A 19,699-nucleotide genomic window follows, 5' to 3' on the forward strand; every position below is an offset into this window, starting at 1 on the left:
AGTTACCTAGGTAACAATGTAAAGCAGTGTTCTAGTTAATAGTTATAGGTGTATGTAGGTCCTGTTTTCATCCAACTGAGCTGATGTGCCATGCAGGGGTCATAGAAGTCAATACCACACAGTAGTCAAATGTAATATAGTCTGGCCTGCCACATATCCCTCATATCTCAACACATTACTGGTCATCCAGAAGAGGTTCCTAAGGATGATCTCTCTATCTAACAGATTTGAACCATCTGCTGCTGACACCACTTTACAAGTGTTCTGGTCCTTTGTGTCACAGATGAATGAGGCACCTAGTAGACATCCTGTCTGGGATCACATCCACACACCTCTTTGTTCCTTATTATTACGTTTGAATGCATCAGTAGTTGGGTCCAGTCATGTCTGATCTTATCTTAATGTGTGTTTCATCAGTGATATGTTGGTGTCATTTTCATTATTGTGTGATGTTTCTTTCCAGTATTTTGTTGTGCCTTTTTAACAACATTCCACAGAAACCCAGACAAATGGTCAATGAGCTCATTACAGTTTGTATTGGGATGTAAATAGTGTCACACCCGTGGCTGATGTTTCTGTGGAAAACACTGCTTATGAATTGAATACTTTTGTTGTAGGTCTCAGATCAGCTGCTGCTAGCATTGTTATAGAGGCCTGTGTTGTGTTATACAGTTCAAATCCCACTTGGGGGACACCACCACTAGTGTGCCCTTGAGTAAGGCACTTAGCCCTAAGTTACTCCAGGGAGGCGGTCCCTGTAATATCTGATTGTAAGTCGCGTTGGATAAAAGTGTCTGCTAAATGGTTTAAATGTGAATGTGTTATAGATGTGTTAAGAGCTGCACGGCTAACTAGCAAGAACACAGCTAACTAGCTTCTCCACCCTCTTAGTAATAACGAACACAGCTAACTAGCTTCTCCACCCTCTCAGTAATAACGAACACTGCTAACCGGTTAGCTTCTCCAGCTGTGACCTGATGTACTGTGGACACAGTGGCTGCTGGGTAAATACCTGGGCAGAGAGGAGCACCTGGGGCGTGTTGAGGAAGGGAACACCTGTTTGCCCTGTGGGAGGCGCCCACTCCTAGACAAACACCACCTGACAGGAGGAGGGAGGGAGAGATACTGCCACGGGGAACCTTCTGTCTCTCTTCATATGTCTGGTCTGGTTTATTTCATGATGTTTATTCACCAGGAAATGTCGGTATGTATGCACTTACTGACACTTTATTAGGAACACTATACTAATACTGGGTAGGATTTGGGGGATTTTTATGGATTCCACAAGATGTTGGAAGCATTCCTTTGAGATTCTGGTTCATGATGCCGTATGTGTATGTGTGCGTATAACAACCATACTGGTCTCTTTTTCCAGACTCTGTCTGTCTGTTGGTCTCTGTCTGTTTGTCTGGCTCTGTCTGTGTCTCTCTGTCTGTCTGTCTGTCTGTCTCTGCCTGGCTCTGTCTGTTTGTCTGTCGCTGTCTGTCGCTGTCTGTCTCTGTCTGTCTGTCTGTCTGTCTGTCTCTGTCTGTCTGTCCAGCCATAGAGCCATATAGAGTGTGGTTAACAAATGTGGTTACCAGGGGAGGCCGGGGGAGGTAGACATTTGTGGACAGGCTCATTGTAACGCATGGAACAGAATGAGGAATGGCATCAAACACATGTGACAGACAGACAGTAACCTCGAGGAGTAGCACTATCAAGGGGTCCTGTCGCCCTGATTGGATGAACCAAGGTACACCCCCTTAGCTCTAGGCTCTGTGTCATTGGTTAGAATCTGTTAATAAGCCCCGCCCCCTGACTGAGATGGCTGTGTGTGATTGGCAGGCCGGAGTGACTCCTCCCAGCCGCCGGCCCTCGGTGGGAGGCGTGAACGGCCATGCAGTGAGTTAACTCCGCCTCCTGCTGCCTAATCAAATCAAATCAAATCAAATTGTATTTGTATAGCGCATTTCTTACAAGATGCAACTCAATGCGCTTCACATAATGAACATTCTCAGTCAATCAATCAATCAATCAATCAATACTGACAGAGCCGCAAGCAGGCAAAAGTAAAAACCTGTACACTATGTAGCCAGGAACATTCCCTTGCAGCCCTCTACACATAGAGCGACTACTAGCCAGTTTGCCTACCAGCACCCAGCGGTGGGCCCCCACACCCCCCCCCGGGGAGCCCCCGCCGCCCCACACACCCAGCCCGCCCCACCACCAGCACACCCGGCCCAGCCAAGCAAATCCATCATTTCAATCCATAATCCATCATCTCAATCCCTAATCTTTATTCTATAATCTGCCTCTAATCAATTCAGACGCAGGGGATGAATGTGGATGCAGGCCATGTGTGTGTCTCTCTCTGGGGTGTAATCGCTCTCCCTGTGTGTGTGTGTGCGTGTGTGTGTGTGTGTGTGTGTGTGTGTGTGTTTTCTGTTTGACAGAGGTGTGCTGGAGGTAATCTGTGGGGTCTATTTGCTTGTCTCCCAGTCACTACCTGTCCTCTCTCTCTCTGTCTCTCTGGGTCTCCTCTCTGCTCCTGCTATCATGGGAATAAGCTTGGAAGAATTTATAAGAATCAACCGCAAAATATGATTAGTAATTATTATTAAGTACATGGTCATTGTGAATGTTGTGTTGATGTTATGGATATTGTGGTTATTGACCCACGTTGATGTGTTTATGGATGTACTGTATGTAACCTGCCAGAGGCTAATCTGTTAAACTATACATGTTAAACTATACATGTTTAACTATACCTGCTAATCTATACATGGTCAGAGCAGAGCAGGACTTGAGTGTGTGAGTGTGAGTCGTCACCTCCCTCTCTCTCCCCCCCTCTCTCTCCACAGAGAGTGTTTCTTGTCTTCTTGTTGTTTTAGGAGAGAGAGAAGGAGAGAACAGACGACCCAGGTGTGACCAGCTCACATCAACGAACCCTTTGTTCTCTGTTGAGCTGACTGTCTGTTTCTCTCTTTCTCTCTCTCTCTCTCCCTCTCTTTCTCTCTCTCTCTACCGCTCTCTCTCCACCTCTCTCCCTCTCTCTCTACCTCCCTCCCTCTTTCTCTCTACCTCCCTCTCTCTCCCTCTTCTATTATCCTCTCTCTGTGTCTGTCTCTCCCTCTCTTCCTCTCCCTCCCTCTCTCCAGTGTCTGACAGGTGACTGTGATAAGGCGACATGTCTGTGTGTCCGTCTGCTCTTGACGTTGATTAAAGTGTTCCATTAGTGAAGCCAGACAGACTGTGTGTCTGCCTGCCTGTCAGACAGACAGACAGACAGACAGGAGAGCAGTGGAACGACGTGTACTAAATACACACGTACAGTTGTTGTCTTTATAAAGATTGGACTCATTGTGATAATCTCTCTCTCTCTCTCTCTCTCCCCCTCTGTTTCTGTGTGTGCGTGTATGTGTGTGTGTCTGTCTCTCTCGCTCTCTTTCTTTCTCTCTGTCTCTGTGTGTGTGTCTCTCTCTCTGTCTTTCTGTGTGTGTGTGCGTCTCTCTGTGTGTGTGTGTGTGTGTGTGTGTGTGTGCGTGTGTGTGTGTGTGTGTGCGTGTCTCTCTGTCTCTGTGTGTGTGTGTGCGTGTCTCTCTGTCTCTCTGTGTGTCTCTCTCCCCCTTCTCTCCCATCTCCTCCCTCCCCCTCCCTTCCCCTCCTGTCCCCAGGAGCCAGGGCCAGCCAAGGTGACAGTGACCAGCAGCAGCAGCGGTGGGGGCAGCGTGCCCTGCCTCTCCAGCAGCCTAGCGGGCCCAGAGCGCCTCCCGGCCAGCAGGGGCAGCGTCTGGGAGGAGGAGGCCCGGTGGACCAGGGCCACGGTCCCCTGCTCCCGCAGCGCCTCCTGCCTCAGCCAGCTGGCCCAGACACCCCACCCCGGGACCAGCCTGGCCAGGGAGGGTGAGGACAGGGGCTACGCACTCACACACACACACGCACACACACACACACACGCACACACACACACACACACACACACGCACGCACACACACACACACACACATTAACACACACGCACACACACATTAACACACACACACACACCTCCAGGAAGTGTGTGTGTGTGTGTGTGCGTGTATGTGTGCGTGTGTGTGTGCTCCTGAACTATTATTGACGCTATTGTTTGTACAGCTATTGTTGATTGTTGACTGTTGTTTATATCCTGCTTATTCTATTATTGCTTTTGTATTTCTGCCGCAATGCCAATGGCTAATTGAACCTGAACTCAAGAATTGTACTCTTTGTATCCGTACATTGATGTAATAAAAGCAACTCTGCCTCTGGTGATTGTGGTTCCTAGACGGCAGCTCTCTGGGAGGTCGTAAGGCCCGGGTGGAGAGCGGCTACTTCTCCCTGGAGAAGACCAAGACGGACCCCCCCGCCCCCCTGGCCGCGGCCCTGCCCTCGCAGCACCTCCCTCTGACCTCCTCCTCCTCATTCAGCGGAGCCCCCCTCCACAGGTACGGCTCCTCCTCTCCCGACCCCCACCCCCCCACCCTCCCCTCCCCGGACCTTCCCGCCTCCCTCCTCTCCCCCAGCTACTCGGCCATCAGCTCCTCCCAGAGCTCCCTGGACTCTGAGCCCAGCGGCGGAGCCCCGAGCTGGGACGGCCGTGGCGGGGCTGGGGGCGGGGCTGGAGGAGGTGGGGGTGGCGGTGGCGGCAGTGGGGGGGGGAGGGCGGGGCGGTCCGGGCGGGACTACGCGGCGCTGTCGGACGTCCCGCGGGCGCGGAGGCTGAGTCACCGCGAGGCGTTCCGCTCTGAGAAGAAGAGGGCGGAGCTTAGGGCTCGCACCCGGAGCCCCGGGAGGGAGGAGGTGGCCAAGCTGTTTGGAGACCAGAGGAGGTGAGGACACACACACACACACATAGAGATACACACACACAGACACACACATACACAGAGATTAGATTAGATTACATCAGTACCAGACAACATCAGTACCATCAGTAATTAGATTACAAGTACCAGACAACAAAATGCAGAGACATTCACATACACAGAGACACTCACATACACAGAGACACTCACATACACAGAGACACTCACAGTTACACACACACACACACACACACACACACACACACACACACACACCCACACATTCTTTGAGTGTGCATGCATAAACAAATACACTTGCATGCTGTGTGGTTTGTGGACCAACTCTCTGTCCTCTGGCACCACCTAGTGGCAGCCGCAGATATCGCTGCTCTCCCCACTCAGAGACACGGTTACACACTGCTCTCTTCTAGTATGTTGGCTGTGATTTGAGTTGATTAAACCGATCTAAACAGAAACTACTCACTATTTTCCCCTCTTTCATAATTCTCTCTCTCCTATCCACTCTGCTATCTGGTTTTGTTGTTTCTCTCTTTCTTCCAGGAGGTTTTCCAGTCCACCCCTCCACCTCTCCGCCTCTCCACCTCTCCGCTCCGCCCTCTACCCTACGGGTCACTGCTGCTGAATGCCGCTTTCTCTCATCCCACCTCCACGCCACCGGAACACACACACACACACACACACACACACATACACTCTAATATATACACACACACTAAAATACACATGCACACTCTATAATATATATATACACACACATACACACACACTTTCTAATATACACACACACACACACACACCCGTCCTTGGCCTAACCCTGCTGGTGCTGCCATTGCTGCTGCCTGGGATGTGGTCCTCTTCCTGTTCCTGTCACCTGATCATAACACTGACTCAAACTAGATGCTAAGTGGGATCCTTGGGACGACCCGACCCTTAACTTTAACCCTGACCCTTACCCTAACCTTAACCCTGACCCTTAACCCTACCCGAAACCTTACCCTTACCCTAACCCTGACCCTTAACCTTACCCCTAACCCTACCCTACCCTCACCTCACCTGAATCATTATGAATCTCAACTTCACCAGGGTGACGTCAGAGTCCGGCCATCCCAAGCATCCCACCTAGCCGCTAGCTGTCCTCCCCACCCTGGTGGCCTTGCAGCTCCCCTACAGCAGTGATGCTGCCTTCATGTGCTCTCAGGAAAACTCACATCCTACATCTCACCTCCTGTTGGTTGAACCTGAGTCTCTGAGTGGGGGACTTGGGCGTCGTCTTTGTGTGATTGCCATTTCCTGGTTCCTAAGAGCACGTGAACGCAGCCTGATGTCATCATGATGTCATCCCAGATGTGATTATCTGAAGCTGCCTGAAGGTGACCTGGAACCCCCCCCCCCCCTCCCTAAATCTTCTGGGGGTCATTCTCATCCACTCTGATTCACACATCAACCTCTACGATTATTAATCAACATACAAATACACTTACAAATGTATCTCAAGGCAGATCATTTTGTTTGGATATAATAGCTTTGTTTTTTTATTTATTTTGGAGGTTTATGTGGACTTTTTTGTCATTAATTTTGGCCCAAAGGAGCCTCCGTAGTACTGCCCATGTTAAAGCATATTGAGATTCATTGGGATTTTCTGCCAGTGGGTTGATGAATGATGCCAGTGGTGTTTATCAGGAGCTGTTTGGTGTTAAAGAACAGCATGATGTCAAAGAGAGAGCTATGGAAGGATGAGTTCTGTCTTGATTGAAAATGTGGCAATAATACTATAGAACAATTATGATACTCTAAAGGTAATTTGTGTGTGTGTGTGTGATGCTGATCGTGAGTAAGTGTGTGTGTGTGTGTGTGTGTGTGTGTGTGTGATGCTGAATGTGAGTGTGTGATACTTAACGGATGTGTGTGTGATGCTGATGGTGTGTGTGTGTGCAGGCGTTCTCAGGTGATCGACAGGTTTGAGGAGGGGGAGGGGGAGGGGGAGGACATGGACACTGGCTCCTCCTCCGCCGACCCCACGACCTCCATCACCGTCCAGAGACAGGGCCGCAGCGAACGACGCCACCTCTCCCTGAGACAGGTACACACACACACTCACACACAACCACACAACCACGCATGCACACAACCACACACACATGCACACAACCACACACACACACACACACACACACACACGCATGCACACAACCACACACACACACACACACACACACGCATGCACACAACCACACACACACACACACACATACACAACCACAAGCACACACGCACGCGTGCGTGCGCACACACACACACACACACACACACACACACAACCACACATGCATACAACCATACACATGCAAACGCATTCAACCACACACACACACACGCATACAACCACGTGCACACACACACTCACACACACACACACACACACAACCACACATGCTTACAACCATGAAGCACACACAACCACACACACACACACACAGACTTGAAACGTCAGAAGTGATGTCCCGTAAAGCTCACCCTATGACCCTGTGTGATGTCACACGTTTTCAGGAGATGTCATTGGATGCTGAGAAGGAGCGTTCGGTCCAGGGCGTGTCTGGCTCCGCCCTCTCCTCCAACTTCCGCAGAACCAAGTCTCTGGACCGCCGGGTCACCGAGTCCCAGATGACGGTACAGTACCGGCCCGATACAGGGGAGGCTGACAGAGGTAGAAATCGGAGGACGGCCTCATTGGAATGCATTGGAATGGACTGAGGAATGGTGTCACTACTCATTCAATGCTTTACAATGAGATCAGATCTGTCGTGGTGATGTGTTGGCGGGGGGGGGGTCTTCCTGTCTTCCTGTCTGAGTGTGGTTGGTTTGGGCTCTGTGAACTGCAGCTGCCAGAATAGCCCCCCCCCCCATACCCCCCTCTCCTCCCACCCTGATATAAATAGCTGGCAGCGGGTGTGTGAGAGCTTCAGTTGAGTGGGTGACAGGGAGAGAGACACAGTGAAAGTGTGAGTGTGGATAAGTGGGTGTTAAAACTACAGGTTGGTGGACACAGAGAGACAGACAGACAGAGAGAGAAAGGGAGAGAGAGAGACAGACAGACAGACAGACAGAGGAAGAGAGAGACAGTTCAGTTGAAGTGTGAGTGTGTGAGGATGAGTCTGTGTCAGATGGAGACCATCTCGCCACCACACCTGATGAAGATCAACAGAATCAAGGTACTGACCAACTGTGTGTGTGTGGGTCCCAGGAAGAGGAGAGCCTAGGAACAGACTGGGACAGAACTATGACTCCCCAGAGCCTTGTTGGGGAGGTGGTAGAGGGGTGATGAGCCTAGTCGTTAAAACCAGACTTGTGCTTAGTTTGTGTGGCCTAGTTGAGCGGTTAGAGAACTGTTAGCTTTGACTGGTTAGTTCTGACTGGTTAACTTTGACTGGTTAACTTTGACTGGTTAACTTTGACTGGTTAGCTTTGACTGGTTAGCTTTGACTGGTTAACTTTGACTGGTTAACTTTGACTGGTTAACTGGTTAGATTTGACTGGTTGGCAGTTTGTTGTTACCATGTAGCGTTCCTCTGATCAGTTAGGCTGTGTCTGCCCAGTGAGACTTGGTACAGGTATGTTAGCTGTGAGCCATGCACTGTTCATACTGCATACCCAATACTGTTGTTTTTTTCTGCTGCTATACAATTACCGCCTTATGTTATTATATTGCATTACATAGATCATTTGACTCTTAACTGTCGTGTTGATTGAAGAGCTAGCTGGCCCTAAGCTTTTCATTGTATTGAATACCCTGTATCCTATGTAATGACAAAGGCAACTTTGAAATGGGTACATAGCTAACTGGTACACTGATGTCAGTTCGCATGTGGCTAGCTGTGAGCTCTGTGGTGATGTGACGTTGTTTGTTTTCCGTTGCAGCCGGACCTGTTGAACTTCAAGAAAGGATGGATGACCAAGCTCTACGAGGACGGGACGGTAAATGTGCTGTTACAACTTTACCACAACATATGAAAACTATTACAACTATTTATTGAGTTTCATTACAGTATTTGAAGGTGTTCAGTGTTCCCCAACAAGCTATGGTTATGTAAAACAATATTTAAACCTAAAATGTTTGTTTTCTAACTGTAGAAGACGTGTATTATATTGTACATTGGGTACTGTGCTTGAAGCCAGCTGAGAGGTTGATGTTGTGTCCCCGCAGTGGAAGAAACACTGGTTTGTTCTGACGGACCAGAGTCTGAGGTACTACAGGGACTCCATCGCTGAGGAGGTGAGGGGAAATAATATCATAATTATAATAATAATATGCACCATTTAGTTGATGCTTTTATCCCAGCGGGAATCAAACCCACAACGTAAGCGTTGTTAGTGCCATGCTCTACCAACTGAGCCACAGAAGATCCTCTCCAGTTGTCTTTTTGATGCACACACACATACATGTACTAGGCCTCGGCCTGTTTGTTTGATTGTCTTTTAACCTGGCTTTTTAAATGTTGTATGATATCAAATTGTATGTACATGTATGTGTCTAGGATGCAGTGATGGTTATATAAACCTGTGCCTTTCTGTCGAAAGTTTACAATCGATAACTGATCATTTCCCCCCCCCCATGTGTGTTTCGTTGTGTTCCAGGCTGCAGATCTGGACGGAGAGGTCGACCTGTCCACTTGTTATGATGTCACTGAGTTCCCCGTTCAGAGAAACTACGGCTTTCAGATCCTGGTGGGTGTTGATCCAAGGCGCTAACAGGCCATCAGTCTTAACAGCTCACAGCTAACTTACCGTTGGTATTTTCTCAACCTTTATTTAGCGAAGATGTCATCCAGACAATAACAACCTCCAGCAGACAGTTGCTGAGCCTCTGACCTCCTAGTCTGCAGTAGCCAGCATGCCATAGATACCCCTCCTCACCTAGCGATCACTGCTCAACGCTAACATACTCCAGTAGCTAACAAACAGTAGCTAACATACTCCAGTAGCAAACACACAGTAGCTAACAGTCTGTTGATGACTCAATGCTAACATGCTAAAGTAGCTAACATGCTACACTAGCTAACATTCTACACTAGTTAACATACTCCAGTAAGCTAACATACTCCAGTAGCTAACATACTCCAGTAGCTAACATGCTACAGTAACTGCCAGTGTTGTTAAGCCAGTAACCTGCAACTCTATAAACAGCCCAGACAGACATGTGTCAGGGTGTGAGGGTGTCATGGACGCAGGTGTCAGGTTAGGGACCGTCTCTCCTCCCAAACAATCCTTTGTCCCGAGATGACTGATATCACTTGACCTGTCATCTACTGGAGGGGGTGACATCACTACGGGCTAAATTTGACACAGGAGTTGCCACCACACAGCAACCCCCCCCCCCCCCTACCCCACCACCCAGCACTCCCCCACCACCCAGCACTCCCCCACCACCCAGCACTCCTCCACCACCCAACAACCCCACCCAGCACCCAGAAACCCCCCCCCCCAGCTTCCCTCCAGCACCCCTCCAGCACCTCTGTGATCCAGGTCTTGAATACCATATTTACCTAACCTCTCCCATCCAGAGACCAACCAGGCCTTTTAACATGTTTACCTAACCTCTCCCATCCAGAGACCAACCAGGCCTTTTAACATGTTTACCTAACCTCTTCCATCCAGGCCGTTTGGCTGTTCTTACTCCATGTTAAAGCCTGTGTGTCTGTGTGTTACGGAAAATAGATCTGAGGCTTAAAGGGGCAAGAAGAATATAACTTATAAATGTTTCCATGAGCATAGTTCAACTGTCCTACTCTCATCAGAACTCACAAAATAAGCTTGTTTTAAGCAATGCAATTGTAATCAAACACTTCATAGCTTCAGAAGCAGGGTTAAAACTAGAGTCCTGACCTCGTTGATGGTCAGTGGTTGCATCCTGAGCTCCGTCTATTACATCATTCCTCCAACCCCGCCCCTCAGCTGTTTACCAAAAAGATGGAGGCGGAGAGCCCGTTTTGTTGTTGTCTGAATTCCAGATTGCCCCTTTAACGATATAGAGGGTGTATGGTTATATACTGGTAGATGACGTATCGTTAACGTCTGATTTAGCTATGGGTCAAATACTCCATCCCTTGGCTATGCGCCAAATACCATTGTGAGCTCCAAGGCTGTAACCACATCCGTAACCTGTTACGATTCGCCATAAATCACACGCTGATGTCGATGGGAGATGAATGCAGAACCTTGAGTTAAGCTACACAGATGTTATATTAGGACCGGCCCCAGTGAGAGAAAGCAGCAGACAAAAGAATATGATGGAACAGAATTGTGTAGAATTTAATAGATTACAGTAGAATAGTATGGAATGGAAAAGTCTCTCCTCGTGTTCAATGTTTTCTGGGGGGGGGCGGGTGGAGGCGGTGGGGACTTCCCACGGCATCAGTTTGTGTTTACATTGGCTAGTATCTCCATGCCCCCCACCACCACCAAGGGACAGAAGCAGAAATAGAGTAATGTTCTCTCTGGTTCCGAACAACCAGAAATTAATAACTCAGTATTTATAACCTCTCACACTGCGTCTCTATGACAGGACAGAGAGGAGGAACTACAGCAAGTTCGTGGATATAGCGACTGATCGTAACATCCACAAGCAGAGCTGTTTTAGAGATACGTCAACACAATCTCTTGTTAGAATAATGAGGAGTTATTAACCTCTTAAGCCGGACAGGCAAATTCCCAAATCCTGCTTTAATTTGATTATTAATTTGATTATCGATTACTTTATGTCCTTGTCACATGTAGTATGTTATGCTGAACTATGATCTGAGCACATCCACATCATATTTCTGATGTTAGGAGCAATTTAGTTTGGGTCTGTTTTTTTAGGTGGAAATGGAATTCAAAGAGGGCCTTCAGCTAGCCAGATACATGTGAGGGAGCGGGGAGGTTAATGTCAGGAGAGAGAGAGGAGCTGGGTTTCAGTTAGCGGTAGGGCTAACTCTTTAGCTTGTCGTTGATTGATAGTGTCGCCTCTTTATAGAGAGGTCTTTGTTTGTGTTTACGACGTAGTATGTTGTCATTGCTGTCAGCCAGTCATTCTAACACCCCCCCCCCCCCCCCCCCTCTCTCTTTTTCTGTCTCTCTCGCCGTCGCCCCCTCTTTCTCTCCCCCCTCCCCTCTGTCTTTATCTCTCTCTCTCTTCCCCCCTCCCAGAATAAGCAGGGGGCATGTACGCTGTCTGCTATGACCTCAGGGATTCGTCGTAACTGGATTCAGGCTGTCATGAAGAACGTGCGTCCCACCACCGCCCCCGACGTCACACGGTGAGAACCAGGAAGTAGAACCAGGAAGTTAGGACGCTAGCTACTGTTCACAGCTTCTGACAGACCACGATAACCATCGCCTCACTTAGTTCACTAATTTGTTTTTTTTTCCACTTATCTCTCCTCCTTTGCCCTCTCTTCTCCACTTTCTCCTCCTTGCCCTCTTCTCTGCTTTCTATTCTCTCTCTTTCTCTCTCTCTCTCTCTCTCTCACACTTCTCCTCAACCTCTCTTTTTTACTCTTCCTTCCCACTATTGCTCCCTCCTTCTCTATCTCTTCCTCGGTCCCTCTCTTTCTCTCTTTTCCTCCCTCACTCCGGTATTTCCATCCATCCATCTTTCCTCTTCCAGGAAAAACAGCTCTCTGAAACTGTCCGTTCTGAAGCCCAGGTTGGAGCACTTGTCTGTTGACACACACACACTGTCTAACATTCACACAAACACACACACACACTCTCTCTCTCTCTCTCTTTCTCTCTCTCTCTCTCTCTAATACACACACACACCCCACCCCACCCTGTGCTGTGATGTTATGGTTCAGTAATGTCTTGAGTTTCGTGGTGCGTGGGGTCATGTGATGGTTGAGTCATGTCTGCCAGTTGTTGTAGAGGCTGTCTGTCTGTCTGTCCTCTACATTTACACTGTGGAGGCTGTCTGTCTGTTCTACATTGACATAGTGGAGGCTGTCTGCCTGTCCTCTACATTTACACTAGAGGTTGTCTGCCTACTTTGTTTCCAATTAGCTCACTTACTTATCAAATGTACATTTGTAATATAGAGGCATTACGGAGCACCCACATTGATTACATCAGACGGACGCTATTTGGCAGGCGGACGTAATCTGGCATGACGGTGCCACTCAATATACCATTCTGCATGGTCCTATGTACTGTTACCGTAGCAACACAAGTATTCATATCTGAGCCCGGTCATTTGTTGATACATTAGCCTCTATGCTATCTGCTCTTGTAGCGGTGTTCTACCTCCACCAGCATCCCCTGGTGTTCTAACTCCCCCAGCCTCCCCTGGTGTTCTACCTCTCCTGGTGTTGTACCTCCCCCAACCTCCCCTGGTGTTCTACCTAGCTATGTATACATCGGTATCTGGCTAGTATAGCGTCTTTACATGTTTACAGGAAGTTGAGACACATGCACTGTAGCCTGGCTGTCTGCCCCCCCTCTCTCTCTCTGTCGTGTTGGGGAGGAATGTGGGATATTTTGGGCGTTCTTGCGTAGACACCTCGCGGACACCTCTTCCTTATTCTGGGGTTGCACACCCCCCCCCCTGGAAATAGCCTCTTCCGTCAGCCGCCTCTTTTAGGTGGGAGGACCCCCCCTGTGGAGGCGAAGGCCAAGCAGTGTGTGGATTACTGCAAACACATTCCCTGCTTTACTGTCCTGACCCCTCACTCCTGGCCCTGGACACACACACACACACACACACACACACACACACACACACCATGGTCACTCTATACCAGTGATCTCACTCCTGGTCCTGGAGAGCTGATCCTCACACCTGATTCAGCTCATCAAGGTTTGCGAGATCGGCTGATTTAGTTTAATCAGGTGTGATGTTGATGTCACCAGCCTGGGACCGACACCTGGAACCACTGCAGCCCTCCAGGACCAGCAGTCACTAGAGTCTGGCCTGCAACTCTGAGGGCTGGTTTGAGAGAGTCTGGCCTGCATCTCTGAGGGCTGGTCTGAGAAAGTCTGGCCTGCATCTCTGAGGGCTGGTTTGAGAGAGTCTGGCCTGCACCTCTGAGGGCTGGTCTGAGAGAGTCTGGCCTGCATCTCTGAGGGCTGGTCTGAGAGAGTCTGGCCTGCACCTCTGAGGGCTGGTTTGTTTGAGAGAGCGTCTGGCCTGCAAGTCTGAGGGCTGGTTTCCACACATGAAACCTTCTTTCAGACCTGTGACTTGGGCTGTGTTTGAAAATGGCATACTAGCATACTGCATACTAGCATACTCAATGAGTATATACTGCAATACTGCCAACTAAATTCATAATAAGTATGCCAATACCAGCCGACCGTTTACACTGCAGTATGCATACTGCATCCCACAATGCATTTCCCACCGACCGGCAGCGGGGATTTTAAATCCTCCATTTTAACCTCCATTGGCTAAAAGCTGTATTTTGGCCTCTACAAGTGTTATCATGTCATTTTATGAAGTTTTAATATGTTTTCAGGCGAGAAAGTAACCATATATATTCCCAAAATGTGTCCAGTTTATCAAGATAACCCGTTTATATATCTGAGCTGACGTTTCTTTCCCACTTCTGTTCGCTAGCTACATTACGTTGCTTACAATGCTTAGATACCTTCATTGCGGGGTTCAACAGAAACTTCGGAAGATATTAGCTAAACAAGTTGTGAAATTACCTGGGGGCCAATATATTTAGCTAGCTAAAGTAACTAGCTTAATTTATTGTTGTCTTAGCAGTTGGTAAAAGAACAGGATTCAGATAAATATATATGAGCAATAACATATTGTGGGCTTGCTACAGCAAGCACAATTACAACCCACCTTGTTTTCCGTCTGAAGCTACAATACTGGGACCCTGGGACCATTCGTGACTGGGCTACAGACAGTCAAATACTAGGCGAACGTGTGTGTAAGACATGAATAAACTTGGATTTCATGCATTTCAAGTGGCATCTTTAATCATGACGATGTAGTCATGTCTAAGAATGCATTTCACCATGTAAATTCCCAATATAGTGAAAATACCACCGGTCATCCGTGATCAGATTTAGCTGGGGTACTGCAGCTGAAGAGTATCAAATAGAGTGCAAAAAAGCAGCATCTGCACACTCAAATCCGTGCAAAAAACTATGTTTATTGTGAGCTTTCGGTTCCCAGGCTATCGGACAATGTAAACAACAGCTGTATGACGAGTTTGTATGATGCAGTTTGATGAGACTGAAGAGACGTGCAATGCATTTTGGGGATTTAGTACCTGGCATACTCAAATATTCAGCAAAATCTAGTATACATACTAGATTTCTCGCATACTAAAAATGTTGCATACTGTACAGTGTGAATGCTCTCGCATACTCAAATCTAGGTCATATCTAGTATGAGTAGTATGCTAGTATGCCATTTCGAACACAGCCTTGGTCCAGGCTGAATCTGTGGCAGGGAGGCTGTCCTGTACTGCTGTTCATTCTGTTCATTCTGTTCAGTCACAAAGCTTACGTTAATAGGAGGGGCCACACTGAGCCACATGTTGTTGTTGTTGTTGTTGTTGTTGTTGTTGTTGTTGTTGTTGTTGTTGTTGTTGTCTGTCTAGCCTTGTCCAGATGTTCTACTGTAGTGTGTGATCAGTTGCATGGAGCTGTTTACTCTCAATAGACCTGAACTGAATGTCTTATCAACCTCACTAACCTCCTCTCCTCTCCTCTCCTCCTCTCCTCCCCTCCCCTCTCCTCCCCTCTCCTCTCCTCTCCTCCCCTCTCCTCTCCTCTCCTCTCCTCCCCTCCCCTCCCCTAATCTCTCCTCCCCTCTCCTCTCCTCCCCTCCTCAGCCCCCACCCAGAGGAGAGGGCCAGAGGCAGGGTAGTGTTGGAGCTGTGTCCCCAGCCCAGCCCTGACCCCGGCCCCAGCAGCCCTGACCCCGGCCCCAGCAGCCCTGGCAGCCCCAGGTCAGAGGTCCCCAGGGTGGCGGTCCACATCCAGAGAGCTGGGGGGCAGCCCTCCGCCCCCACCCTTGTCTCCGCCCCTGCCCCCACCCCCGCCCCCACCCCTGAGCTGACCCCCGCCCTGACCCCCGCCCTGGTCCCTGCGGAGCCTCATAAGAGCCGCGTGCGGGAGCGCAGACGAGAGGGCCGCTCCAAAACCTTCGACTGGGCCGAGTTCCGACCCGGCCAGACCCGAGAGGAGGAGCCCAAGACGGAGCAGCACCGGGCGGACGCTGTGGACCTCAGCTCAGCCTCCTCCTCCTCCTCCTCCTCTTCCTCCAACTCTTCCTCCACCTCCTCCACCTCCTCCCCCGCTTCCTCCCCAGCCTCCTCCTCCACCTCCCCCCAGACCTCCTCCTCCGTCTCGGCCCTGCCCCCTCCGCCTCCCTCCTCCGCCCGGCGGGTTGCCGCGGCGACGACCGAGGAGGCGGACCCGGGGGAGAGGGCCCTGCGGCGGGAGGAGAGGAGGCGGAGCCGCGCCCAGACACTGCCTCAGACCACGCCCCCCCCCGTCGCCGCCGCCGCACACAAACACCAGCCCGGCACTGTCACCGTCACCATGACGACCACACTGAACGCGCCGGTGGGGGGGGCCGAGCCACCGCCGCCGCGGACCCCCGAGGTCCAGGACCAGGGCGGGATGGAGGTGGACGCCCCCCCAGTGGGAGGGGAGGGAGGGGGGGGACCCCCGGACGTGCAGGTGGAGATAGAGCACCACTGGCACCAGGTGGAGACCACCCCTCTGAGGGAGGAGAGGCAGGTGCCCATCGTCTCCCCCACCCCCACCCTGGACGGGGGGGCCACGGAGAGGCTGCCCCCCCAGGAGATCGCCGCCCTGCTGGACAAAGAGGTACATGAAGCATGAAGCAGCTCAACACTTTGACATTCTGGTTTCATAGTACGTGTTACATTTTGGTAATTGCGTGTGTGTGTGCGTGTCTGCGTGTGTCTGCTTGTGTGTGTGTGTGTGTGTGTGTGCGCGCGTGTCTGCGTGTGTGTCTGCCTGTGTGTCTGCCTGTGTGTGTGTGCGCATGTGTGTGTGTGCGCGCGTGTGTGTGTGTCTCTCTGTGTGTGTGTGTGTGTGTAGCTGGGGCAGACCCAGAGGGAGCTGGCCAGACTGCAGCAGCAGAACAGTGTTCTCCAGGAGCAGCTGCAGGACGCCCGGGGGAGGGAGACCAGCGCACGCCACGGATACGTGCTGCAGGTACCACACACACACACACACACACACACACACACTAGACAGGCTAGGTACACACACACACACACACACACATATTAGACAGGCTAGGTACCACACACACACTAGACAGGCTAGGTACACACACACACACACACACACACACACACACACACACACACACTATACAGGCTAGGTACCACACACACACACACACACACACACACACACGGCTAGATATACACACACTAGATTAGATAGACACACACACATGACAGGCTAGGTACACACACACACACACACACACACACACACACACACTAGACAGGCTAGGTACACACACACACACACACACACACACATATTAGACAGGCTAGGTACCACACACACACACACACACACTAGACAGGCTAGGTACACACACACACACACACACACACACACACACTAGACAGGCTAGGTACCACACACACACACACACACACACTAGACAGGCTAGGTACCACACACACACACGGCTAGATATACACACACTAGATAGATTAGATAGACACACACACGTGCACACACACATGACAGGCTAGGTACACACACACACACACACACACACACACACACACACACACACACTAGACAGGCTAGGTACACACACACACACACACATATTAGACAGGCTAGGTACCACACACACACACACACACACACTAGACAGGCTAGGTACACACACACACACACACACACACACACACTAGACAGGCTAGGTACCACACACACACACACACACACACACACACACGGCTAGATATACACACACTAGATAGATTAGATAGACACACACACGTGCACACACACATGACAGGCTAGGTACACACACACACACAGCAGACATGCTAGGTACACACACACACACACCACAGGCTAGCTACACACATGGATATTCCTGTTCTCTTGCATACACACACACACACACATACACAGGCCAGACAGGCTAGGTACACACATGGATATTCCTCCTGCATACATAACAGGCTTTCAGTTCACAGTTAGTAGATTGTATTACTGGACACCTCAGCAGGACTGTTCACCTTCTGCTGTAACACTAACTATTGGCCTGAGGTGGAGGTTTAGGAGACGTTCCGTGAGTGTGTGTTTGCGTGTGTGTGTGTGTGTGTGTGTGTGTGTGACTTCTATGACTTGTGTGAAATTCTACTAACAGGTGTGGGGCGTTAGCGTGTGGGACTGATGTTGCATGGTTCTAGGGGTGTTTCTCAGCATGGGGGTTTCACTAACTGTGGTTACGGAGGCGGGCATCTCTCTGGGGATCTGATTGGTTGGGAGTGACACTGTCATGTGCTCCAGGTAAGACGCCTTCTCGAGAGAGGCCTTGTGCTGTGCTTTTTCCCACCATGTCTCTGTCCGTCTGTGTGATCTGTCTCCCCCTGCTGTCCTTGTCGAGTATGTGCATGACTGTGGGTGTTTGGGAGTATGCATGGGTTCACTAATTTCGTTTTATGTAATGTTCTCACATTTAATGTACGGACATCACTGACTTGACGGGTGTTTTATAGTTTTGGCATCACATTCACGTTTTCTCTTGTACTAGACATATTTACAAATATTTTCTGGTGTTTAAGTGTTTTTGACAGTTGCGGTTGGTGATGCATCAGAGGATGTAGGGAGATGAGCACTGTTGATAGTTACCATGGTCACCGTCTGTCCACAGTTTCACTAGTTCACTTTTTGTTTGTCACTTTGGTTCATTCACCGTCATTGAGTTTATGTTTTGTGTTATGTTTTGTGTTTTTTTTTCACATTCTTTTCATGTAGTTATTTGTCTTTTTTCACTTTTTTCACAAGTCACTCCTGAAAAAGCACAGTGGAAAGCTTGGCGAAAAAAAGTAAAAAATAAATAATTTCAAAAGATATGAAAGCTATGAGCTGTGGTTCCCCCTCATATCCCCAGAGATGTGGCCCTCCGTGTCTGTTGGGGTTTAAACGTATCCATGATGTCACTAATCAAACTGTCTCAATCAATCTTTTCAAGAGCTCCACGGCAACAGCAGCCACAACAGCCACGCCCCCTCCTCTGTCCTCTCCTGCTCCGCGGTTGCCGTGGCAACGCCTGCAGCAGCTGAACGAGGACCTGCAGCAGGAGCTGGAGGCCCAGCGGCGTAAGCAGGACCAGGCGCAGCAGCAGGTCCACACCTTGCGCCGGAGCTACAGCCACGCCCAGGACGCCATCGCACGCCACGAGGCCGACATCCAGGTCCTGCAGGCCAAACTGGCCTCGGCCATGGCAGAGATCCTGGCCAGCGAGCAGGCCGTGGGGCGCCTGAGGAACGAGCTGAAGCTGGAGCAAGGGAGGTCCAGGGAGCAGGAGGAGGAGTGGGCTAGGGGGGAGGCCACGCTGAGGGCCCAGCTGAGGGACAGCGAGGACAGGCTGCAGAAGGTGGAGGCCAGCCTCCTGGAGAGGAGCCAGGCCCTCAGGCACCTGGAGCGCCAGCAGGCCCTGCAGAGGGACCACCTGCGGGAGGTCCAGCGCCTCCAGGAGCGGCTGCAGGAGGTGACGGGGAGGCTGCAGGCCACGGAGGAGGCGCAGGCGCTGAAGGAGGAGCGGCTGAGGGAGGAGCAGCGGAGCCTTCAGGACGGCCACGAGAGGGAGAGGCAGGGGCTGCTCCGCAGGCTGGGGGAGGCGGAGGCCGGGAGGAGGGAGGCT

At 50.3% G+C, this 19,699-nt stretch overlaps 1 protein-coding gene across 1 annotated transcript in view; it reads left to right on the plus strand.

The window, feature by feature from the left end:
* The window catches only part of LOC308167987 (myosin phosphatase Rho interacting protein), a 70,212-nt gene that overhangs the window by 38,929 nt on the left and 11,584 nt on the right, over positions 1-19,699 (plus strand). Inside the window, exons 10-22 of the mRNA XM_080542467.1 lie at positions 1,775-1,884; positions 3,657-3,885; positions 4,287-4,830; positions 6,763-6,907; positions 7,375-7,494; positions 8,743-8,799; positions 9,029-9,097; positions 9,460-9,549; positions 12,010-12,119; positions 12,470-12,508; positions 15,651-16,653; positions 16,891-17,007; positions 18,947-19,665. Of these exons, the coding sequence (XP_080398593.1) occupies positions 1,775-1,884; positions 3,657-3,885; positions 4,287-4,830; positions 6,763-6,907; positions 7,375-7,494; positions 8,743-8,799; positions 9,029-9,097; positions 9,460-9,549; positions 12,010-12,119; positions 12,470-12,508; positions 15,651-16,653; positions 16,891-17,007; positions 18,947-19,665 (3,352 nt within the window). The remainder of the gene's footprint in view (positions 1-1,774; positions 1,885-3,656; positions 3,886-4,286; positions 4,831-6,762; positions 6,908-7,374; positions 7,495-8,742; positions 8,800-9,028; positions 9,098-9,459; positions 9,550-12,009; positions 12,120-12,469; positions 12,509-15,650; positions 16,654-16,890; positions 17,008-18,946; positions 19,666-19,699) is intronic.

This window comes from Nansenia antarctica (assembly GCF_963989245.1).
Source record: "Nansenia antarctica genome assembly, chromosome: 11".
In the NCBI taxonomy this organism is placed as follows: domain Eukaryota; kingdom Metazoa; phylum Chordata; class Actinopteri; order Argentiniformes; family Microstomatidae; genus Nansenia; species Nansenia antarctica.